The sequence below is a fragment of the Neovison vison genome, chromosome 13, assembly GCF_020171115.1.
Source record: "Neovison vison isolate M4711 chromosome 13, ASM_NN_V1, whole genome shotgun sequence".
NCBI classification, from domain to species: Eukaryota; Metazoa; Chordata; class Mammalia; order Carnivora; family Mustelidae; genus Neogale; species Neogale vison.
In genome coordinates this window covers 83,324,025-83,349,901 of record NC_058103.1, presented here as the reverse complement: position 1 = coordinate 83,349,901, position 25,877 = coordinate 83,324,025, and the positions used below count along the sequence as shown (strand labels likewise).

Here is a 25,877-nt window from a genome sequence, read left to right as displayed (position 1 = left end):
GGTATAGTATAGAGGATAATTATAGAGGAAAGAAAATGAAATCAGGATCAGTTCAGAAATATGTTGTTGCAGAAGTTTAGGCAAGAACTATGGGTCCGTATTTCAGACAATGGCAGCAAGAATAGAGAATAATAGAGTTGAAAGACCGGTGCATTTGATTTTCATAGCTAAACTCCAGAGTAGGTAGGACTTGCAGTTCCATTTTATAGATGAGAAAACTAAAGCTTTTTTGTTAAAGATTTTATTTATCTATTTGAGAGAGTGAGAGAGACCGTGCACGCACACATGCACAAGTTGGGGGATAGGGCAGAGAGAAAGGGAAAAACAGACTCCCTGCTGAGCAGGGAACCTGATCCACGGACTCAATCCCAGGACCCTGGGATCATGACCTGAGCCAAAGGCAGACGGTTAACCACTAGGCCACCCATGTCCCCCGAAAACTAAAGCCTTTAAAAGTTATTTGCCTCTGGTCTTTAGTAACTGATGTTGGATCTAAAACCTTGCGTCTTCTGATTCCTAATGCCATAGTTTTTTAATGTATCATGGTTACTTTCTCAGATGGAGGATTATAATAAACATGGGACACAAGGGATTAGTTTTGGCACTGGTCATATTTAACATTTTTAATGAATGACTTAGAAAAAGTTCACAGTCTATAGGTGGCACTCTTTTTTTTTTTTAAGATTTTATCCATTTATTTGACAGAGAGGGAGATCACAAGTAGGCAGAGAGTCAGGCAGAGAGAGAGAGAGAAGCAGGCTCCCTGCTGAGCAGAGAGCCCAATGCAGGACTCGATCCCAGGACCCTGGGATCATGACCTGAGCTGAAGGCAGAGGCTTTAACCCACTGAGCCACCCAGGTGCCCCTACAGGTGGCACTCTTGAAGGGGAAGGGTTATTAACAAAAAGATCATTAACTGAGTTGGGAAAAAAGTTGAAGCATTTAGGAGAAAATAATCCAAAATGTACTTACTTATAGAGTAAGTAGCTCGGCACCAGCAAAAAAGGAATCGGGAATAAAGTAACATGTCAGGAAATTCTTTGAAATTCCCAGTTTATGATTTTGGCCAAAAAGGCTAAATTTGAGGGACCACCATGTTAGGTACTGGGAACCGTAAAAAAGACATTCTACTAGGTAACATTTGTTGAACACTTACTATGTGCCAGGCAGTGTTGTAAACACTATTTATCTCAGTCCTCTGAGGCAGATAATATTCTCATTTTGCAAATGAGGAAACAGAAGCACAGAGAAGTTAATAAGCAGTTCAGCCAAGGTAATAATAAGTTATGAATTCAGAGTTCAGACCCAGGCAGCTTAATCTTAGAGCTGTTCTTTTAAGCACTATGTTATTGGGCTTTCCATAGTCACAGTCTTTCCTTATGCACAACACTGTTGAGTATTAATTACATGAGGGAGGTTTAATAAGGATACAAAAAACAACTGAAATCAAGGAATGAAAGGTCAGTTACTAAAGAACCATCTAAAAAGACCTGAAAGAGCATATGACTAAAAATATGGATAGAAACTTTCCATACCAAATTCTCCAAGGTGGTTTTGTGCTTAGACACATTCTGCTTATTAGTGACCCATTCTGATAGCCACTTGCCTAATGCCATATGGTATCTTTTACTGTAACTGGAAGAAAGGAGGAAACTATTTTAAAGCTTAGAGGAAAGAGTTTCTTAACAAGTTTTACTTCTTTAAATAGTACTTCTCCCCAAAAACAAAATTCAATGGGTAATAAATTCAATAATTGAATAAATTAAATTTCTCAAATGTTAACAGTGCCTGGAATGCCTTCAATTCGAGATTTGAGTTAACAGCATAGTGTCTGTATTTTCCAAATTGAAAATCAGGACCTCATGTCTGAAAAAGAATTTAAAAAAAAACAAAAAACTATTGAGAAAAATTACATAACATAAAATTGACCACCTTAACCATTGTTAAGTGTACAGTCATGTTAGCAATATACATATTGTTGTGCAGCAGATCTCTAGAACCTTTTCATCTTCAAAATTGAAACTCTATACCCATTGAACAAGCTCTGTTTTTTTCCCTTCCCCAGCCCCTAGCTGAAAGAGAATTTTCTTGATTTGAGAAAAAAAAATTAAAAATTATTGCTGTGGCATGAAATTACATGTTTTATTGCACATATAAGGAGTCTCTTTCATTAACAGAAGGGAATTATATTAAATTGGAACCTTTAGAAAATGTAGGACATATACTCACTCAAGGTGCTGAGGACTGAAGTGAGCTTTCTAGTACAATGACTTCTGGGGAATTAGTATCAGAAAACTAAGGACTGACTCTACCATCATCAGTTTTTTTTTTTAATTTGGAAGTAATGAGTATGATCACTTGAGATAACTTTTGTAGAAAGTGAGGCTGAAGCCCAGTTTTGGTCTTCTGCTATGTAGAAGGATTATTGCTGGAAGTAAGTCTGGTAGCTTATTCTGAAAACAACAATATATTCCCTTAAATTCACTCTAATCAAGCTTTTGCCCTCATCATACCAACTGCGGTCTAGTATTTGAGTATTGGCTAAAATCCAGTTGTCAGTTCTTAGTCATTCTTTTACTTTACCTATGAGCAGCATTTGATACAGTTGTTTACTTCCTCTTCTTCCTTGAACCATGTTCTTCATTTGGGCTTACAGGAAATACTGCTTTCTTTCCACCTCACTAGTCATTCCTTCTCATTCTGTTTTTCTGGTTCCTCCTCAAATAGAATACGCCAAGGCTTAGTCCTTGAAACCTCTTCTTTATCTACACATAGTCCTTTAGAGAGCTCACCCTGCCACCTCTTTCAATACCATTTATATACTGATGATTTCCAAATTTATATCTCTAACCCAGAGTGTTCTCTTAAGTTCCAGCCTTCACATTTAACTCTCTACTCATCATCTTCTCCTGGATGGCATATATGGTTTTGAACTTAACCAGTCCAAAGCCAAATTCCTGATCTTTCCCCTACCTCAAAACTCCTATGCATAGTTTTTCCTAGCTCAGTTAATGGCAACTGCTTCCTATCAGTTTCTCAGGCCAGAAGCTCTGGAGTCATTCTTGACCCTTTCTTAGCCCCACATCCAGTTTACCAGCAAATCTCATTGGCTTAGCTTCCAAATAAATCCAGCATCCAGACACTTCTCTCTACCTCCTTTACTACCTTTACTCTGGTCTAAATTGTCACCATCTCTTGCCTAAATTATTGGTGATAGCTAAATTCCTTTCTTCTTGCTCCTTGCTCCTACTTCAATCTGTTTTCAACATAGCACTATGTTAAAATGCCAGTTAGGTTATATTCCTTACTTGCCTAAGATGCTCCAATGGCTTTCATCTCAATTGCCGAAAAAGTCCCGAGTCTTTCCAGTGGTCCACAGGCCCTAGACCCTCTGCTTCCCTTACATTTCTCTGACCTCTTACTACCCTTGTTGCTCATTTCATTCACACCATGCTGGCTGTTTTGATCAGTTCTTTGATGTATCAGTCATTTTCCTGTGATGATGTTTTCGCACTGGCTATACCTTCTGTCCTGGACCCACTTTCCCCACGTAGCTTCATGGTAACTCTCATTCTTAAAAGTTTTCATTTAAATGACAGTTTTTTGTTAAGGCCTTTCCCTCCTTTTCCATCTCTAATGTATTTTCTCCACAGCACTTACCACTTTCTATGCTATTGTGTGACTCCTTTGTTTATTGTAATAAACCTACTTTAAATATTATAATCTTCTAGCAAGAGCAGGGATTTTTGTCTTTTGTTGTGATTTGCTATATCCTCAGTGCTTAGAACAGTGACTTGCATGAAATAGCTGCTCAATAAATATATGCTGAATAAATTAACATAGGAAGAAATTAAAAGCACACTTAACACCTAAAAGGGAATTTGACAACCCAACACTGGGTAGTTCTGGTAGGAGGTGGCTGGGATATGACTGAGGTAGAGGGGACCTGGAAGTGGAAGCTGTGACTAGGGCCTAATAGCATAAAAAATTGGGAACATGTTGGAAGGATGGGAATAGTGAATATAATGAAATTCTTAGTTATAGAAATTAACATTATGATATTGTAGAATCAGCTTAAGTCTTGGTTTTTAATTTATAGTGGTAAAAAGGAAAGGAAAGGACATTCTGATGAACCATGGACATAGGAAAAAGTAGTTTAAATTAGACATGGTTAAAACTAGCTTGACTATGTCAAGGAGACCATTTTTGATAAATGGATAAAGTGGTTCCCACCTTTTGGAAGGCATTAAATGCTTGGTAGAAGAGTTTCTAGATTTCACACTATGGGTAATAGTATTCTATTATTGGATTTCGACTGGAAGAAAGATTTTTATGGAAAACAAGTTTTTGCCAAGATGTTTGTCACTACCATATGGAAATAGATAAAAGTGGGAAAAAGACTGGTGATAGGTTAGATTTCTTCATTTATTTATTCTGTCACAATGTTGAGTGCCTGAATTGTGCCAGGGGATAAGGGGTGACCAATCGAATAAGATCTCTGCTCTTACAGAGGTTCTGTTCTAGTTCACCTAGATGAAAGTAGTCCTTGTAGTTTAAGGTGGTTGCCATGAACAAAAAAGAGTTAAGGGTCAGATCTGAGAGAAATTGCAAAAGAAGAATTGGCTGGACCTGGTGAAAGCTTGTGTGGAGTGTGAATGCATGCAGTTCTAGGCACTAACAGGCTGGTTAATAAGATGAAGAGTGGGAAGAGGCAGGAGAACCAAAAGATAAACCGAAGGTAGTGTGGAAGCTGAGAAGGGTTGCTACTTTGTGGAGAAACTATTCTTATTTTTTATATTTCAAGTTTTAAGGTTTAGTGAGGTGTGTAAGTAGAAATGCTTTATGAACTGGAAACGGCAGATGGGGAGGAGACTCTTCCTCTCATACCTTAAAGTCTGCCTTTCTTTCCCTACCGACCTCTCCTTCTCTCCTTTCTGTTTCTTAGTCCTCCATCTGTATCATCTTATGTGGCTTAAAATTTATCACTGACTTGTGGTACCTGACTGGCTCAACTGGTAGAGCATTCAGCTCATTCTCAGGGTTGTGAGTTCTAGCCCCACACTGGGTGTGGAGCCTACTTAAAAAAATCAGCTGGTTAAGCATCTGACTCTTGGTTTCAGCTCAGGTTGTGATCTCATGGGTTGTGGGATTGAGCCCTGCTTGGGGCTTCTCTATCAACAGGGAGTCTGCTTGAAAGAATCTCTCCCCATGCCCCTTGCCCCATTGGTGCACACTTTCTCTCTCTCCTCAAAATAAATAAATAAATCTTTAAAAAAATTATCACTCACTCAACATGCTCTTTGTGGTTTGACTGAAGATATGGCTCTACATCTTCCTCATTCTAGGAACTAGGCAGACGGAGCAGCCCCCATCTGAAATATCAGTTGCTGTGGTAGAATGAGAGAGTGGTGAATTATGCTCCTTGTAATTTCTTATATCTGGGAGTGATTCACGTTGTTTTGCTCATATTTATACAACTCTTGATCTTGGGATTGTGAGTTTGAGCCCCATGTTGCATGTAGAGTTTACTTAATTAAAAAAAAATTAAAGTTTTGTGAACTTCAGACTTGCATATTCTTGGGAGAATATATCAAAAAGAAATTGGGGGTATGTGTGCCTGGGTGGTTCGTCAGTTGGTGGAGTGTCTGACTCTCAGTTTTGGCTCAGGTCATAATCTCCCAGTTGTGAGATTGAGCCCCTTGTTGGGCTCCACACTCAGCACTGAGTCTGCTTGGAATTCTTCCTCTGCCCCTCTTCCCGCTTGCATGTGCACTCCCCCCAGCCCCCAAATGGGTGAATAAATAAAATCTTTAAAGAAAAAAAGATATTAGAGCTGCCGATGGACTATATTTGTTTTTCAGTTTCACCTGGACCACTTATCTTTTTCTTCTTTTCCAGCAGACTTGTTCATTCTTTACTACCTATCCAGCTAAGATTCTGTGATTGGTTGTTTCAGTGTAGTTTCTCTCTTGTACATGCCATTATTCTCTCTTGTACATGTCTATTTCAAGCATAGCTGGAGAAAAGCATATAACCAGACTGGTACTTGTAGAAATTTATGCTCAGCTGCCCCAAATGGGTTTTCAGCAGCCCTTACAAATTACATACTCTCTAGACAGCGTTATCTATTCCAACAGCTTTCAAACTTCTACCCTCCTCAAGCGCCTTCCGCACCTTCTTTCCCCCATTTAAATTCCTCTTTCCCTTTCTACAGCCAGCAGGTGATCTTGTCTCCTTTTTGACCAAGAATTGGACAGGAACTGATAAATCTGTAGACATACCTACTTCTCTAACCATATGTTTTCCCTCCTCGTTGGGGTTAAAAAAAGAAGTTCCTACTTTCTCTAGGACCAGCCTCTGTACCTGTTTTCTGGATTTAATTCCCTCCACCTTTACAAAGACCTTGTAATATTATTAATCCAGTCTCCCTCTTATATTCAACTTCTCTGTCTCTACTTGCTCCTTGGCACTTAAAAAATGCTTGCATCTTTTCTTCCTTTCTGAGTTACATTTCTTAAAAAGAGAATTGTCTTTGTTCACATTTGGATTTTCTCTTCCTACTCCTGATATCTCACCATCTTTTCACCCAGCTCTCTGTGCTCTTGGCTTCCATGACACCAGACTCTTGTTTTTCTTCTCTCAGTTCTTTCGTCTTTTCTGATTTTATTTCTCTATTACAGAGAGAGCACATGAGCAGGGGCTGAGGAAGAGGGAGAAGAAAGCTCCCTTGCTGAGCAGGGAGCCTAGTGTGGGGCTTGATCTCAGGACCCTGGAATCATGATCTGGGCCTAAGGCAGACACTGAACTGACTGAAGCATCCAGGCACTCTGTGAAGTTTATTTACGTAGTTGATCTAGTATATGCACAGTGTCATGAGCACAGACTCTTGCGTGGCACTGCTTGGGAGAATATTCAGAATCTACTGTAGGCATATGAAATAGAGTACAGTTTCCTTATCTGTAAAATGTAAAGCCTACCTCATAGGATGTTTGTGAGAATTAAATGTAGTATACTTATAAAACACTTAGCACAAGACCCAACACAAAATAAACATTAAAAAAAATTTACACCCATCAGTGTGTATCAATATCCCATTTTGATCCAGCTGGTATAGGTGCCGCCAAAGACATACTATAGATTACTCAATCACTAAACCTGGCTGCTTATCAGAATCACTTGAGCTCTTAAAAAAAGATTTCTGGGCCCAATCCCAGACTACTAAATCACACTAGAGTGAGGTGGAGGAGGCAAGAATATGTATTTCTTACAGCTCTCTAGGTGATTCTGAGCATAATCCAGGTTTAGCAGTTACGTTATAGAAGATAGAATTGCCTCTAGAAATCATCTGAGTATGAGATATAAGGAAAAATGTTTCTGGTGTGGAGAAAAAGGAGCCAGAAATGACATCTGTAAAAAGCCAATTATATATAGCCTTTGGGATCAATGGTCAAAGTTGTGCTGATTGCCCAAGAACAGGTCATAATGAAAGTGAAGCACGCACAGCTGAGCCATTTTCAAGGTCCCAGAATGAAAAGAGAAGCAGAGCAACTGAGCTGGTAGCAGCTGCCAAAATTAATTCAAAGTAGCCATATGGGATGGGGAAAGCACTAAAAGAGCTTCAGAAAGAGTTGGTAAAAATATAAAGATTAAGTGTTAGGTATTGGAGGAAGAAAGATTAGAGGAAAATAGATGAAATAGCTGGGGATGAGTGAGAAGTGCTATAGGAAACTATCAGAAGATAATTGTTACTAAAGAAAGAGATAAAGAACATATGTCTTGGGAGAGAGAAAAAAAGGTTTCATGAATGATAGTAAACACATTTTAAGAGATTAATACGGGAAAGGCCAAAGACAGTGTGCATAATCAGCCAATTATAGATCGACTTCAAGTCCCAGAGAAAAAAGCATTGCAGAAGAAGAGAGGGAAACTAAGGCCTAAGGCAATGAAGTTGATAACAAGGGGAAATAAATGAGGGAGTTTAGAAGTTAAGTTATTGGAGGATAATTAGAATTATACAAATATGAATAAAGTACAATTTAAGGTAGAAAACTATGTATCACAGAGAGTATGGAGCATGAAGATCTAGGGAGTCATTCAGCAAACATTTACTGAGATGGATGCACAGGGATGAGTGAGAGACACAGTCACTGTTCTCATGGAATTGTCATTTCTGATAAACCTTGGGAATAGAAGACAAGGTGACATTCTTATTGGGTAGGACGGTGTGTGATAAAAGAATGTTTAGTTTTTGACAGGATTGAATATGAGGTTCTTACCAGTAGACTTGAGTCAGACAAGGTATTTTGAGTATTGTGGGTTTTTGAAGGATATGTTGGAATCCAGGTTGGAATCTATCTGATAGATGTAAATTAGGCAAGGGCATGGGGTTGTGTTTGTGTGCACACGTGTATCTGTGTGCGTGCATGTCTAACACATACCTCTCATCCCCAAAGAAATTTGATAGAGAAATTATTTGAGATCTTGCATATTGTAAAAAAAGGGAGTTTTGGCAAAAGTCTGAAAGTGACCAAAAGGGACCTACCTGTATAGCCAGACAATGAGAGTCCTTTCATAAAATAATGATTAAATAATACTTCTTAGAGTTTATGTACTATTACCTGTCTGGAATATATTTAGGGTGGAAAAAAGTATTCCTATAGCATTGCCAATTCCAACAGAATATTTGTGGTAAAGTGAAATGTCTTTTTCTGATCATGCAATAGTGAGAACTTAAATTAGTTTCAGAACAATTGGGAAGTTTTATCAGAGTCATTTAAAGGTAAACAAATTCATGTTAGAATACCAGAAAATTAAAACTATGAGCGGGACTAATCAGAAGGGAAGCGAAGCTTCCTTTTGTTTGTTTGTTTTTTTAAAGATTTTATTTATTTATTTGACAGAGAGAGATCACAAGCAGGCAGAGAGAGAGGAGAGAAGCAGGCTCCCTGCTGAACAGAGAGCCCAATGCGGGACTCGATCCCAGGACCCTGAGATCATGACCTGAGCTGAAGGCAACGGCTTAACCCACTGAGCCACCCAGGCGCCCCCAAAGCTTCCTTTTGAAGATGATGAGATGGTTGAAGTAGTAAAGAAGTGAAGACTCTCAGAGGGTTAAAGCCAAAGGAGTTAAAGAACTGATTAATGAGAAGCTTAAAAGGAAAGGAAGACAAAGTTAAAGAAATTAGTGCAAATAAATCAGAAGCCAAATAGGAAAAGTCTTCATAAACAGACTCAAGATAGTAGAAAACATAAGATTAAAGCCAAAATTAAGTCATTGCTTTATATTAGATTTTGCGAGAATACAAAAAAGTTTCATGTTAGCTGAAAACACATTCAGATTTCCTTGAAAGGATAACATTGAATGTTAGAAGGATTCTTTATGAAAAGATTTTAGAAGCTAGGTAAGAACTGAAGGGGGTGATGAGGTGTATATATGGAGAGAAGAGACATCGGATGCCTATGATATTGCAATGTCAAAAAGATGAACAGATTAGTAGCAGACATCAACAGTCTGAAAGTGAGCAATACAGTAAAATTGCTGTAGAGGGAAGAGAACTTCTGGGTTTAATGATCTACCAGCTGGGCTCTGCTGAGATCTTTGAGCAAATCCTTGGCACCTCTGTTCAAAGGCATGTGGAAGGTGTGATAACTTGCACAATGAAACTACTGTTAATAGGAAGTGAGAGAAATTGGGAACTGGTACTTGCCGGTAATACTAAACATTAAATATAAGATTATTGTGAGACTCCTGCTGGAAAGATTGACAGGAATAATAGAGAACATGAGATGCCAAGGGAACAATGTGCCATAAGGGGGAGTGGGGTCTGAGAAGCTAACTGAAAAATTCTTCATGGCAAAAGAATGGGGTAGAAAATTTATTATGCTTGGAGTAAGTAAAGGCTTATTTAGACAAGCTATGATTTTCTCTTTAATACCATGTAAAATACATTATTCCAGAGCAGCTTTTGAAATGTGAGGACTTGATATATATGCCATGGGATCAGCATCTCCATTCTCAAAAAAGAATATTGAAGAGAAAATTAAAATGATAAGAGTAAAACAGTACTGTTCATATAATCGTGTACTATTTTTGTGGTCTGTAGACTGAATTTTCTTCCTCTATTAAATTTTTTTTAAAGTATATAAGGATACAAAAGAGACAGTTTAGGGAAGCTGAGCACTCATAGCCTAGCATTTAAGAACAGTATCTCTCTAACAATTTAAAAAGCAAGTAAAATAGAGTGTAGAGAAGTTGGAATAACATCATAAAAATGGATAAAAAACAAAGTCATGCTAACTTGTTGAAAACAAGAAAAAAAGATGGTTATGTTCTTTGGGGGGGGCAAAAAAATGCAAAGAAAAAGGAGGGGGATCCTGAAAATAAAGGAAGTGGGAAAGAATGTAAACACAGGCTAATTACAAATGATTGAAAAGTAGTTCTTAGTGATAAGCTGCAGAAATTGGTATCAGTTTCTCCTGCTACCTCTGCACCTTTCCATCAGTGATCTCACCATTAGTTCCCTTGGCTTTAATTGCCTTTCATATGCTAATGAGCCTCAACTCAGTGGTGCAGAAGCTCCAGACCTTTTCCAGATCTCTTTTGGGGTGTGTCACAAGTGCCCTCATATTCAGCAGGTTCAAACCTGAAAAAAATCATTCCCCCACTTCTTCCCACCCCAAGTCTATTTTTCTTGCTTCCCTATTGGGGAGTATTCCATCCTTACTCATTTAGTGTCCTACTTTAGAAATCTAAACATTGTCCCTGGTGTTTCTTCTTTTACCGCTGTTATCTAATCAGTCAGCAAGATTATTCATTCATCCTCTTTCATATTTCCCACATATATTTATTTCTCTGTTATTCTATTAGTTTAGACCAGAGGTTGGCAAACTTTTTTTTTCCATAAAGGGCCATATTGGAAATACGTTAGGCTTTGCAGGCCATATGGTCTTTGTCACAATCCCCATAGCTCCAGCCAGAGATAATATGTAAATGAATGGATGTGGCTGTTTCCCATAAAACGTTATTTATAGACACTGAAATTTCCATTTCATTTAATTAACAAAATATTATTCTTCTTTTGATTTCCCAACCATTTAAAAATGTATAAACCATTCTTAGCTTGACATCCCTCCCAAAACAGGAAGCAGGCCAGATTTGGCTCACAGGCCATAGTGTGCCCTTCCCTGGCCTAGAGCATCATTTTCTTACCTGAAATGCAACAGTGGTCTCCTGCTCTCCTACTTTCCTTACCTGGTCTCCCTCGCTTGTCTTGTCCCTCTGGTCCATTCATCACACTGACACCAGGTTGCAAATTGGATCTCTTTACCTTGTTTGAAGTCCTTTAAAGGTTGACCATTGCCATTGGAATTTTTTGGCAAGACCATTCATAATGCGGACCTTGCTTATGTTTGTAGGCATATTTCTTGCTATTTCCTTCTGTCTGTTACAGCTTCTTAGAACTGTTTGAAGTTTTTGTAATGTATAGTATTTTTCACTTCAGAGTTTTGACACATGCCTCGAATATCTTTCCTCCTTACCCTCAGCCCACTTCTACCTGGCAAAACTTTACTCTTCCTCCTGGACATATTTTAGCTATCATCTCCAGAAGCCACCCCTCATTCCCCTAAGACATTTCATCTAAGGAGTTAATGTTTCTACTAAGTTTTCCTGTCATGTCTGTAGGACCTAATAATAGCATTTATTTTACTGTATTATAATTGACAAGTTACTTGACTGCCTCTCCTAAATAATAAACTTCTTGGGTGCCTGGAGTTTGTCCATTATTTTATCCCCAGTTTCATATCCAGTCCCTGTAATACCTTTGGCATTTTCATTTCTATTTTTTTGCATTAAAAATTTGAGAAACAATTTTTATATCATAAAACTTTACATTTTAAGGTGTACAGGTCAGGTTTTTTCCTCCAGTTCAGTTTGGTTTTTAATAAATTCACAGTACTATGCAACCACCACTAATTCCAGAACATTTTCATCACCACCAGAAGAAACCCTATGTTCTTTTGCGACTGGCTTCTTTTACTTAGCATATATAATGTTTTTAAGGTTCATCCATACTGTTGCATGTACAAGTACTTCATTCCTTTTTATGACTGAATATCAACATCATATTTTAAACTTCATTCTTCAAAGCTACCAGGACTCTAGGGGAAAAAGAGAGAGGGACTCCTAGATTGCCACTTCTGTTTCAACTAGAACAGGTATGCTTTCATTAGTTATTTGTTATGGATAAACTTTCACTTGAAATTTGAAAGTCACTGGCTCTCCGTTTGAAGAGTATACTCTTCTTAGGGCTAAAGGACTTTTTCTCCAATCTTCTTTATCACTGTTTTTTCCCCTTTATTATGTGCTATAACCAAACAGTATTTTGATCAGGACTTGATATGTGCCTCATGCTTGCTTGCTTGCTTGCTTTCCTTCTTTCTTTTTTAAAGATTTTATTTATCTATTTGAGAGAAAGAGAGAGATATCGAGAGACAGCACAAGTCAGAGAAACAGACTCCCTGCTGAGCGAGGAGCCCGATGCAGGACTCAATCTGAGGACCCCAGGATCATGACCTGAGCCCCGAAGGCAGCTATTTAACAGAGTGAGCCACCCAGGCGCCTCATGCCTCATGCTTTCTTTGCTCTTTAACTTTTCTTATGCAATCCCCTCTATCTAAAATGTCTTTTTCTACCAATTTACAATTTTACTTAGCCTTCATAGCCTAAGTCAGATAAAATCCCTTCCATAAAGTTTTCCCTAATCACATCAACTAAGATTCATCCCTGAATTCCTACAGTAATTATACTGCTTTAGGTGCTGTCTTGTCTACTGATTCCTTGAGGCTGCTCTCATGTTTTCCAGTTGTTTTATATTCTCCCATCCAGTACCTTGGCATATTAATTTTTTTTTTAAATGAGAATGAAAGTGACATGGCCTTTAGAAAAGGAGCAACCTCACTCCTGGGCATTTGTCTCAGAGAAGTGAAAACCAATGTTCATGTAAAAATCCTTACGTGATTTTTCATAGCACCTGTATTTGTAATAACTAAAAAGTAGAAACCACAAAAATATACAGTAGTTTAATTTTTTTAAAAAACAGTAGTACATTCATATCATAGAATACTACTGAGCAATAAAAAGGAATGAACTATTGATATATGCAACAACTATGTGTTATGCTAAGTAAAAAATATCTTAAAAGTTCACATGTTGGGGCGCCTGGGTGGCTCAGTGGGTTAAGCCATGGCCTTCAGCTCAGGTCATGGTCTCAGGGTCCTGGGATCAAGCCCTGAATTGGGCTCTCTCTGCTTCCCCCTCTTTCTCCTCTGCTGCTCTGCCTACATGTGGTCTCTCTCTCCCTCTGTGTCAAATAAATAAATACCGTCTTTTTTTAAAAAAAGATCACGTTACATGATTCCATTTATATAAGATTCTTGAAATGACAAAGTTGCAGGGATGGAGAACAAATTAGTAGTTACCAGGGATTAGAAATGGTGTGAGGAAGGAGGATAGATTTGAATATAAAGGACAGGATGAGGGACATCTTTGTGATGATAGAGTATAGAGTGTTCTGTATCTTGGTTTTGGTGGTGGTTACATGAATCTGTACATATGACAAAATGACATAGAATTAATGCTTACATGTTGTACCAATGTCAGATTCTTGGTTTAGATGTTATTCGTGGTTATATAGGATGTACGCACTGGGGGAGTTGTGTGACGGGTACATGGGACTTTTCTGTGTTGTCTTTGCAATTTCTTACACATCTATAATTATTTCAAACTAAGAATTTTTAAGCTTTCTTTTCAGAGATTGAGGAGGTATTTATCATAATCATTTTGGTACTCATGGAGCTGCTTCTGATCAATATGAATCTGTAAAGTTACTCTTGAGGGTGACAAGGGAACCTGTTTGTAGCGATATTTTAGTTGCATTTACCAATTCAATGAAGCCTTTTTAAGCAAGATCTGGTACAGTAGTTCTTTGTGGGTGAATCCTAGCTCTCCAAGGCCTTTTAAAAAAAATTTTTTTTAATTAAGTGCTAAGCCTGGGGTGTCTGGCTGTCTCAGTTGGTAGAGCTTGCGACTCTTGATCTCAGGGTCATGAATTGGATCCCCATGTTGGGTGTAAAGATTACTTAAAAAAAAAAAAGATTTACATGAAGTTCTATGCCTTAATTTGAGTCAAATTTTGGTATACTTCTAAGTTCTTACTGTTCTTTTATATTGGCTCTCTAAGGGCAATGAACACAATTATAGGTCCTGTGTAGTATATGTTATCTTATGGGAGCTTAATAAGCATCAGTTATTTTTGATTTGCCATTAACTGATTCAAATAATTAATTCTTTTCTTAATACAGAGTTAATAAGAGGTCTCTTCTGGTAAGATTTTGAAAAATCCCATTAAGCAATATTCAACTCAAACTTTTAAATGTTTGAAAGTTAATAGACTATATAGTAAGTAAAATGAATATCCTTTTGCAAATTTAAAATGAGTATTACAAAATCAGAATTTCTCTCTTAATTCTTTTTGGAAAGGGGTGGATTTGTAGAAGTTAAGAATTTTTTTTTTTTGCATTTATGATCAAGCTCAAAGTGAATATGAGCCAAAAAAGGAAATATGAGCAAAACTGTATATTCTATAGTAAAATGAAAAATTTTTTTTTTCAGGTTAAACTACAGAGCAACATATCATATCAGATGGCAGATATACATCATTTAAAGGGTAAGAAACTTAATTGCAGATTAAAGATAAATAAAGTTCACAAAATGTCTAAAATCCTTAAGAATTAAATAGTTAGCAAAATGAAATAAAATTTTTTGAACAGAGTGATTCCAAGGCATTTATCCTTATGTCTTAAGATAGAATAAAAGATTAAAATGTTGCTTTATATATAATAAATACAAGTTAAAATTTGCATTTAAATCTTGTGTGGTAGACTGATTTCATGCAATGAAATGTTGTTAAAAGAAGCATCAGAGAAAATTGAGCTGTAGCTTCAGAAGCTATCAGATTTCTAGGGAAAAGGTTAAGGGATAATCCCTTTGTACTGTTTCCAGCTGCTAAAATAATCCATTCAGGTCTAGAGGAGCTTTGGACAGGTCCTCCACGCTTAGTGTTTTAGATACCCTGGGAGTAGAAAGAAACTTAGAACAGAAAGAAAACTTGAAAAGAAAGAAGCCAGGAAGGAAGCATCTGGGGGATTCAGTTGGTTAAGTGACTGCTTTCTGCTCAGGTCAAGATCCTGGATCCCAGGATCTAGTCCCACATCCTGCATCGGGCTCCCTGCTCAGCAGGGAGTCTGCCTCTTCCTCTGACCCTCCCTGCTCTTATGCTCTCTCTCTCAAATAAATAAATAAAATCTTTAAAAATAAAAAAAAGGAAAGAAATAAAGAAGCCAGGAAGAAACCTGGAACTATATGTATATATTCCCCCCTTAGGTGAAAAAATATATCACTAAAGCTTTTATAAAAAATAATAATAGTTAAGGAGAATAAACTATATACATTATTCCTTACATTAATTCACACCAGCACTGGCCTTTGGAATTTGGAGTCTGAAGAGCACCCCCCTTCCCTCCCACCCTTTTGTTACAGCACTATATTATTTTAAAACTTTGCAACAATGACTCTAAGATTTTGTATGTGGTTAATAAATGCTTTGTAATTTCAAAAATATATCTTTATTCTATAACCATTTTAATACTCTTTAGGTAGAATTAGATGTTACATTTTTATTGTCCTCTTGAAGAAGCTAACCTGAGCTGGCTTTGTAGTTTATTGAAGTTTTGCTCTTCACCTAGCAAAACCATCATTTTGTGTATGTGTGTGTGTGTTGTAACTTGAAAATAGAAATTATTTTTTACTATCTGTGATTTAGAAAAGCTTTGACATTCTCTTAGAAATTTACTTCCTGGGTGGCCATGTCTGTTTTTGTTGCCTTTGTGTCCATGTTTTACTCTTTTTGACTCACAGCAGTACATCAGGAAGACCCAGAAGATGCCACTCTGTCAGTGCTGCTTTCTGCTTGCTATTTTTTTTAAAAGATTTTATTTATTTATTTGACAGACAGAGATCACAAGTAGACAGAGATGCAGGCAGAGGTGGGGGGGTGGGAAGCAGGCTCCCCACCGAGCGGAGAGCCCGATGCAGGGTTCGATCCCAGGATCCTGGGATCATGACCTGAGCCGAAGTCAGAAGCTCAACCTACTGAGCCACCCAGGCACCCCTCTGCTTGCTATTTTAACAAATGATTCTGTTTGTCATCAAAGTACTTTCCTATTAAATAATCATAGATCAGTTGAATGAGAAGTCCAGTGGCTTCTGCTAGTCAATGCCCAAGTAAATGACAACCCATGTGACTGAGTAAAAATATTTATTTATTGTATTGTGTGCAATGATGTAGATCTTGAGATGTTCAGAAATTTTCTGTGATAATCTTTAGTGGTAAGAAAGGCTTTGATTTGAACTCATAACTGTACAACTTTTGGTCTTAGTGCAATTACTGAAGCTTGGACTCTTAGGAGTGAATATCCTTTTAAATGACTTTTTGCACTTTAGGAAGTATTTTTACTGAAACAAACTTCAAATCAACTATAAAATTCAAATTGGACTATTTTCATTGAAATTAATATTGGGTATAATGGAATTAATACACACTAAGACTCTAAAAAACCTTATGGTAGTTAATATTTTTTTGGAAATGAAAGGAATGAGAGTTGGTTTTTAATCCCTGAGATAACAAAGTAACATTTTAGTATACACCCATTTATCTTAAATAGCTTGCCTTATTTTTATGCCTATTACTGAAAGGAAATTTGAAATAAAAATTTTCTAGAAGTAAATTTATTTATTTATTTATTTATTTTGCCTTAAGTGTTGGTTCTAGGCAACCCATTTCTTTTTTTTTTTTTTTTTTAAGATTTTATTTATTTATTTGACAGAGAGAGAGATCACAAGCAGGCAGAGAGGCAGGCAGAGAGGAGGAAGCAGGCTCTCCGCAGAGTAGAGAGCCTGATGCGGGGCTCGATCCCAGGACGCTGGGATCATGACCTGAGCCGAAGGCAGAGGCCTCAACCCACTGAGCCACCCAGGCGCCCCAGGCAACCCATTTCTTAACTACATCTCTCTCTCTTTTCTTTTTTTTTAAAGATTTTATTTATTTATTTGACAGACAGAGATCACAAGTAGGCTGAGAGGCAGGCAGAGAGAGAGGAGGAAGCAGGCTCCCTGCTGAGCAGAGAGCCCAATGGGGCTGGATCCCAGGACCCTGAGATCAAGACCTGAGCCGAAGGCAGAGGCTTTAACCCACTGAGCCACCACAGGCGTCCAACTACATCTCTCTTGAAGGAGTATGGCCATGCCTTTCTGTAATATACCCTGGTGTTACTGTCAGAAGTAGAACATTCTGTATGATCAGCTATGGACCATCATGATCTCTTGTTAAGTTACTCTGAGAATCCTGCTGTGGTTTTCAGGGGGAGCCACAGTAGACACAGAGTATCTTTGGGTTTAAAATAAAGAAAACAAGGGGTGCTTCGCTGGCTCAGTTGGGTAGAACATGCAACTCCTGATCTTGGGGTTGTGAGTTTGAGCCCCATGTTGAGTGTGGAGCCTATTTAAAAAGTAAAATAAAATATACTGCAAGAAAGAAGGTAGAATAAAGACAATTAAAAAAATTTAAAAACACGCCATCAGCTGAAGGTAAAATTGAAATATAGGAAAATTTTTCTTTAGTTTTGCTCTCCAATCTACTTACTTCTCCCCTTTTCAGGTCTTTGTTTTAAAGCACCAATTAGCTCCCGGCTTTATAATCCTTTCCCTGTATTCAAACAGAAAAGAATATGGTAGTTTACATGGACTGGAACTCACTGGTGTTTTATTTTTCTTTGCCAATTATATTTTAAGCCTTTTATTTCCAGTTAGAAATAAAACTTTAGTTCTTTATAAAGGAATTTCCGATGTAGTTAGGGAAAAACTGTATGGGGAGGAGGAGAAGCCATCCCAAATCTTTTTTTTTTTTTTTTAAGATTGTATTTATTTATTTGAAACAGAGAGACACAGCAAGAGAGGAAACACAAGCAGCGAGACTGGGAGAGGGAGAAGCAGACGCCCCGCTGAACAGGAAGCCCAATGCGGGGCTCAATCCCTGGTCCCTGGAATCATGAGGGATCATGACCTGAGCCGAAGGCAGATGCTTAACTGACTGAGCCACACAGGTGCCCCACAAATCTTGAAATCATACTAAGCCTCAGGCTCATTCTGAAGATAAACTTAGCTACTTCAGTTATTTTACTGTGTGGGGGAAAAGAAGCCTAAAGACCACCAGTTGAAGTACATTCTCTAGTGGCTAGCTACTTAGTGTGGTGCTCATTTTTTTTAACTGCAGTAACTTTTCAGTTTCCTGCCTGAATACACGTTCACTGAACTGGCTGACCATAAGCTACAAGGCTTTTTTGCTTTTCTCATTGTCTCTGTAGAATCAACATCCATAGCTGAGGCCAGAGTTTGTCCTACCTCTAGTCCTCTGTGTCTTAGGAGATGGGGCCAGGGGTCAAGTAATAAGCAGAATGTGTTATTCAGGGATACCTGACATCAAATTTGCTATTTTTATCTGAGGTGGTTGTAACAGGTGAAAAACTATGAAGATCAACCATGTTTACATATTGGAGAATTAATAGAGTAAAAAGAAAGTTAAAATGTGGCTTGACTAAAATTACAGAAACAGAATGGAATGGTGGTTACCAGGGGTTGAAGTTGGGGTGGGGAAAATGAGGAGATGTTGGTCAAAGTGTACAACCTCTCAGTTATAAGATGGGTAAGTTTTGGGGATCTAATAAACAACATTGTGATTATAGTTAAGAATACTGTATTGTGTACTTGAAAATTGCTGAGTGTACTTAAATGTTCTCACCACAAAAAAGAAATGATGATTATGTGAAATGATGGAGGTGTTAGCTAATGCTTTAGTGGTAATTATTCACAGTACATAAGTGAATTAAATCAACATGTTATACATCTTAAACTTATACAGTGTTCTATCTCAAAAATATATTTTTTAAAGATTTTATTTACTCATTTGACAGGGAGAGAGAGACCGTGAGAGAGGGAACATAAGCGAAGGGAGTGGGAGAGGGAGAAGAAGGCTCCCCAATGAGCAGAGAGCCCAATGTGGGACTTGATCCCAGAACTCTGGGATCATGACCTGAGCTGAAGGCAGATGCTTAATGAGTGAGCCACCCAGGTGCCCTCAAAAAATTTTTTTTAAAAAAAAATGTGGCTTGAATATATATAAACATAATTATCAATTACAAACATTTTTATGTGAATCATTAACTTTTCACCCCTGGTTATTATACTATACAATAACTATTAATATGCGTGTTTTAAATGTTTTATTTATATACTTCACCAAGTGACTTTAAAATTTTTATTTGTTTTCGTGGGAGGTTGGGGTACCAGGTGGTGGGTATTATAGAAGGCACAGCTTGCATGGAGCACTGGGAGTGGTGAAAAAATAATGAATACTGTTTTTCTGAAAATAAATAAATTGGGGGAAAAAAATAAAAGCCCCCCAATCGAGAATAATTCAAAAAAAAATTTTTTTTATTTGTTGTCATTGTCACAGTTATGATTCCACAATAAATTTAGAAAGTAGAGAAAAAAATATGCTCAGAATCCCACCATTATACATGATCACTGGTAGCACTTTGGTATGTTGTTATTCTAGTCCAGTTTTTTACATGTATATAATTACATTATAAATGTATTTTACCTCTGCTTTTTGAAAACTTATATCCCAAGCATTTTTGGAGTGCCTTTAAAAGTAATAAGACTAATTTTAGAAGCCTTCCATGAGAAGTAGATGTTATAATATTGGTACATTATGATTAGATATATTTAGTCTTAAGAAATGATACTTTATATAGAAAAGACTTCTGTTGCCATTTATAAAAATTAAGACTTTCTTAACTACTACTTTTGCTTACTGCTAAGGCTGTTAGCTAATTAAAAAAAAATAGATTTTATTTATTTGAGAGAGAGAGAGCGTGAGCATGAAAGGGGCAAGGGGCAGAGGGAGAAGCTGGCTCCCTGATGAGCAGAGGGCCTGATGTGGAACTTGATCCTGGGACTACCAGGATCATGACCTGAGCCGAGGCAGTTGCTTAACCAACTGAGCCACCCAGGTGCCCAAATTTTTTTAATCCTCTGTTTAAGAAACTGACGTTTGTCTTCTCTGGCTGCCTTTCTTTTATATGTAGGGTCACGTGAAGAGGGAGCAATCTACAAAATGTGGGGCTGGTGATTGTCGATTAAATGTCAACAAAAGAGTATCTGGGGCACCTGGGTGGCTCAGTCCGTTAAGCTTCCAACTCTTGATTTTGGCTCAGGTCATTATCTTAGGGTTGAGAGATCAATCCTGGCAGCGGTTCCCACTCTGCATTGGGTCTGGAGCCTACTAAAGATCTCTTTCCCTCTCCCTCTGCCTGTCCCAGCCTCCCCGAGGAGTAGGGGGCAAGGAAGAGTATCTGGTCCCACTTTTAATCTACTCTTCAGCTTGGAATTTCATGTTATTCATTACAACTAAAACTTTGAGCTCTTGTCCAGAAATTATAAGCTTTGAAAATATAATTACAGTATATGTGGACCTAGCATTAGTAGCAGAACTAGAAATGAGATCCATAGTGATTGGCATTTAACTTGGGAGTCAAATGTGATTTAGAATGAAAAAGAAACCATGAATTCTCTATCCATAGCCAACACATTGATTCCCTGCTCCCCCTTTATTTATTTATTTATTTATTTATTTATTTAAGTTTTATTTATTCATTAGACAGAGGTCACAAGTAGGCAGAAAAGGCAGGCAGAGAGAGTGAGGGGGAAGCAGGCTACCCACTGAGCCACCCAGGCACCCCCCAACTCCCCTTTTATAAAGCAGATAGGTTTAAAGAGTTAGGGTTTTTTGGTTTTTGTCTTAGTTGCTATTGAGCATCTGACTCTTGGTTTCATCTCAGGCCACGATCTCAGAGTCACAAGAAGAGCCCCTATCTTGGGCTCCTGCTCAGTGCAGAGTCTGCCTGAGATTCTCTCCCTACCCCTCTCCCTCTGTCCTCCCCCTGCTCACTCTCTCTCCCCCCCACCTTAAATAAATAAATAAAATCTTTAAAAAAAAATTTTGCCCATGCTTGTGTTATAAAAGACAATTAAATGTGGTACTAATTAAAGATTTTTTTTTTGTTAAGATTTTTACTTATTTGACAGACAGACCACAAGTAGGCAGAGAGGCAGGCAGAAAGAGAGAGGAGGAGGAAGCAGGCTTTCTGCTGAGCAGAGAGCCCGATGCGAGGCTTGATCCCAGGACCCTGGGATCATGACCTGAGCCGAAGGCAGAGGCTTTAACCACTGAGCCACCCAGGCGCCCCTAAATGTGGTACTAATTATATAATTTAACTGCCTGAGAGTCTGAGTAAAGAAATTGAGAAGTGTATATAAATTTTTAAAATCCCGTAATTTCTTTATAAGAAGCATTAGAGTGAGTAAATTGTATTCCTTTGATTCTTTGTGTGGCTAGAGCAACTTGCTGAACTTCGTCAGGAGTTTCTTCGACAAGAAGACCAGCTTCAGGACTACAGGAAGAACACTACTTACCTTGTGAAGAGGTTAGAATATGAGAGGTGAGATGCTGTATACAACAAATAGTTATAAATCTGGAATATTTGTCCAACTTTTGGACAATTTCTTTCTTTCTTTCTGATTTCTGTTTTTTTCTTTCATTTCCTTAGGCCTTTTAAATTCCTTTTCTGTTGTCTTTCTATGCCTCTTTGAAATCTACTCTCTTTCATTTTGATATGTTAAACACCATGAAAATATCTTTCACAAGATATGTTTAGTCTGCACGTATAGAAGAATTCATCGTCAGCCAGAAAATCTTGCAAGGCCTGAGTTTCATTGCATTAGATGTTCAAAGACTGACAGGAGAATCTGTGGTTCTCTTTGAGGGGCATCCAGAAGACAAAGCCCATGCTGGGAGGTGTCCCCAGAATGGCTGAGGGATTGAGTTCCAGCAGCTCCTGCTCTGTATTTCAGTCCTCTTGTGTACACCTCTACACTCAGTTGGTGAGGAGGTCAGGGAACGTCTTTCTAGCAATCACTCTTTAAAAATTTGTTATTTCTTTAATCAGTTTTATAATGAAAGTTTTCTTTTGGATCGGCATACCCAAAACTAGAAAGATGAGCCGTATTTTAAAGCACCATGTATCCATTTCTGACTTTCTACTCTTGTAGGTAATCAATATGTTTTTACTTACATACATGTATTTTAACCCGGTAGTAGTCAGTAGTTTTCAATTTATCTATAGAATTAGAGAGTGAGCATATTCAAGGGTAATATATTATTCCAGCATGTTAGTGTACCAGATTGTTAGTGTACCAATTGTTAATCTCTCCCAATTGCTGGACTGTTGTAGTTTTCCTTATCTTACTGTTGTAAACACCAGTTACAGAAATTTTAATGCAAAAAAGATTTCTCTCTCTTATGTTATTTCACTGGTACATATGCTCAAATACAGTATTCCTGAGACAAAATTTTTTATTGGTTTTGTTTGTATCACATATATGAAAAATGGTTGTACTAATTTTTATAATGTAAATATTTTCCCATACCCCTACCGATGTTGGGTTTTATAATTTAGTCTTAATTTTGCTAGTATAGGAATAAAGGACCATCATATATAAATATAAGAAGTTTAATTGTACTTTTAATGATTAAAGTTAACATTTTTTGTTTATTTTACAACTATTTGTTTCTTTTTGCATGAATGATGTATTTGTATTCTATGACCATTTGTCCAGTGGAAATTCCCAATCTTTATCTCTTCTGTTCTTTCACGTTTTTTCTTGATGGCTCCATTCTATCTTATTTATTAGTTCCTTCCATTCTTATTCTTCTTACTGTTGTGTTGAAATGCTATCTTTTGGATGAATCATCCGCTGCTATTCCTTATCAACTCATAATTCTATGTTTTCTCATCTGTTACTATATATTGGTCTCATGGTTTTCTCTTCTGTAATGTTTTTTCTCTTCTGTGTTTAAGTTGGCTTTGATGGTTGTTTCTTTATAAATGTAATTTATAAAAACAATTTTTCATCTTTCTAATTTCTGTTATTTTAATTAGCTTTATAGTATTCTTTATCCTAAATATTCTCAGAATTTTGACTGTGAACTATTTTTATGTCTTTTCTTTGTCCTGTGCCCACCTTCTTGCTAACTGAATGCTTTATCTTTATAAATGTATATTTTCAACTTCTAGACAACTTTGAGAAGTCAATGCAAGATAATATAGCTTAAAAGAATGACTCTGTGATTTAGTTTTCAGTGTGGACAACAGATCAAGGAGTTAAGAGCACAACATGAAGAAAATATTAAAAAGTTAGCTGACCAGTTTTTGCAGGAACAAAAGGTAAATTTAAAAAATACTTAGAATACATTCTTGTTATAAATCTTGTAATTTAGAAATTAAAATATGTACTTTTGTCATAAAGCATTGTATTTTTCAGTATTCTAGCTTGCCAGTATCTAAAATTGACTTGCAGTGTTTTTATTGCTGAGTAAATTAGACATTTGCAAAAACATAACCTCAACTCTTATAACTAGTTAAATATTTTTTTATCTGACTTTCAAAAATAATTTTGCTATTAATTTATTTCTCAGATTGTAAAGTGGATATTCCATCAGTTACTGCTTATTTTATGCTTTTGAGAAATAGAAAAATTTGAGACACCTGTTCATAAAGTATTAATCTCTGTTACTTTAAATTCTTTTCTTAAAACACAGAAATGAAACATTAGTCATTTTGATTCATATTTTTGGGGGTGGCAATTTCTTTTATTAATTTATCCATTTTCATTTGCTATATGTTATGAAGGCCCTGCTAGAAATGGAAGGAATTTGACAATTACTAGACATTAGGACATGCATTTTTTTTGCATCCTGTAATCTCATCTGATTAACCGTGATTTGTAAAAAGTCTTGGGATTTAAAGAGAGATGGAATAGTGAAAAGTGTTAGCATCTTACCTACAGGACTAGAAGTTAAGGAAACCAGATTTGTTCTTGGCTAACTCACTGTTTTATAGCATAATATCGAGGGCATTGTTCTTTCTGTTTCATTTTTTGAATCTACAAAGTGGAGTAGCTGCTGCTCATCTGCAGTCTGCCTTGAAGAAATGTGAGCATAGATTGCCGGAAGGTGACAGTGAGTGACTGAGTGGGCTACTATCTTAGCATAGAGGCATTGAAGGCAGCCAGAGGTATTATTGAGACACTAGATGGCTAGAGGGGCATAGTAGAACACAAAAGAAAGGGGCGCCTGGGTGGCTCAGTGGGTTAAGCCGCTGCCTTTGGCTCAGGTCATGATCTCAGGGTCCTGGGATCGAGTCCCGCATCGGGCTCTCTGCTCAGCAGGGAGCCTGCTTCCCTCTCTCTCTCTCTCTCTGCCTGCCTCTCCATCTACTTGTGATTTCTCTCTGTCAAATAAATAAATAAAATCTTTAAAAAAAAAAAAAAGAACACAAAAGAAAGGGGTTTGCTGTTGCAATTGAATTATTATAAGACCAATATATAAATAAGGGGATAAATTTACTCTCTTCTGTTCTCCCAAGAAGCACAGGTGAGACCTTTTCCTTTTTTCCGGGCAAGTGTGTACTAGGCTATTTTTATATTACTAGTTAACTAATGTTCTCTCCAGTTTTTATTTACCCTTATTTTGCCCTAAATGGAACAAAGAGGGGAGGAACTTCTTTCTAGGGTAACGCACCAGCCCTTACCCTTCAGGCCAGCTGCTAGTCCTACTCCCTATCCTTCATTCCCTGTTCTACTACCATAATAAATTGATTCTGTGAAATTTCAGTTGTTTTTTTCATTGGAACAAACCTAATGGAAACTGTATGAAACAAGCATAAGTTGTATTCAGGGATTATTTTTTTTTTAACCAACCACATGTCTACCTTAGAAATTACTGTGATGAAGAGGTCTACAAACTAAATCCAACCTGCTGCCTGTTTCCATATGACCCATAAGCGAAACATGGTTATTACATTTAAAAATGGTTGAAAAAGGGGTGCCTGGGTGGCTCAGTGGATTAAAGCCTCTGCTTAAAGCCTTCGGCTCAGGTCATGATCTCAGGGTCCTGGGATCGAGCCCCGCATCTGGCTCTCTGCTCGGCAGGGAGCCTGCTTCCCCCTCTCTCTCTGCCCGCCTCTCTGCCTACTTGTGCTCTCTGGCAAATAAATTAAAAAAAAAAAAACAAAAAAAAACTTTTAAAAAATGGTTGAAAAAACCTAGGGAATATTTTATGACATTGGATAATTAAAAGAAATTCATATTTTAGTGTCTGTAAATACCATTTTTTTTGGAACACAGCCATAGTCATTTGTTTACTGCTTTCATGCTATGAAGGAGGAGCAATTGTTGTAGAGCAGAGAAAACTAAGAAGAACTGAGGGCTTAAATTAAATCGAGTATTCTAGATTGGATCCTAGAACAGAAAAAGGGCATAATGGAAAAAGAAGTGAAATCTAAATAAAGTCTGGAGTTCTGTTAATAATGTACTAATGCTGGTTTCATAGTTTTGCAAATGGACTGTGCTAACATAAGATGTTAACGTTAAGGGAAATCCGGTGAGGAGTAGTAACTTCTCTGTAAGTCTAAAATTACTTCAGGATAGAAAGTTTTATTTAAAAAACATTTAGGTGGCCCTCTTACCACATCACCAACATTGCATTTAGAAAGCCATCTAGGGACGCCTGGGTGGCTCAGTTGGTTAAGCAGCTGCCTTCGGCTCAGGTCATGATCCCAGCGTCCTGGGATCGAGTCCCACA

General features: G+C 37.4%; 1 protein-coding gene across 3 annotated transcripts in view; it reads left to right on the top strand.

The window, feature by feature from the left end:
- Nucleotides 1–25,877, top strand: part of GOLM2 (golgi membrane protein 2) — a 105,586-nt gene that overhangs the window by 18,390 nt on the left and 61,319 nt on the right. For all 3 annotated transcript variants that reach the window (XM_044232068.1, XM_044232071.1, XM_044232069.1), the window contains exons 2-4: nt 14,672–14,726; nt 21,573–21,675; nt 23,370–23,460. In XM_044232068.1, coding sequence (XP_044088003.1) covers nt 14,672–14,726; nt 21,573–21,675; nt 23,370–23,460 — 249 coding nt within the window. The remainder of the gene's footprint in view (nt 1–14,671; nt 14,727–21,572; nt 21,676–23,369; nt 23,461–25,877) is intronic.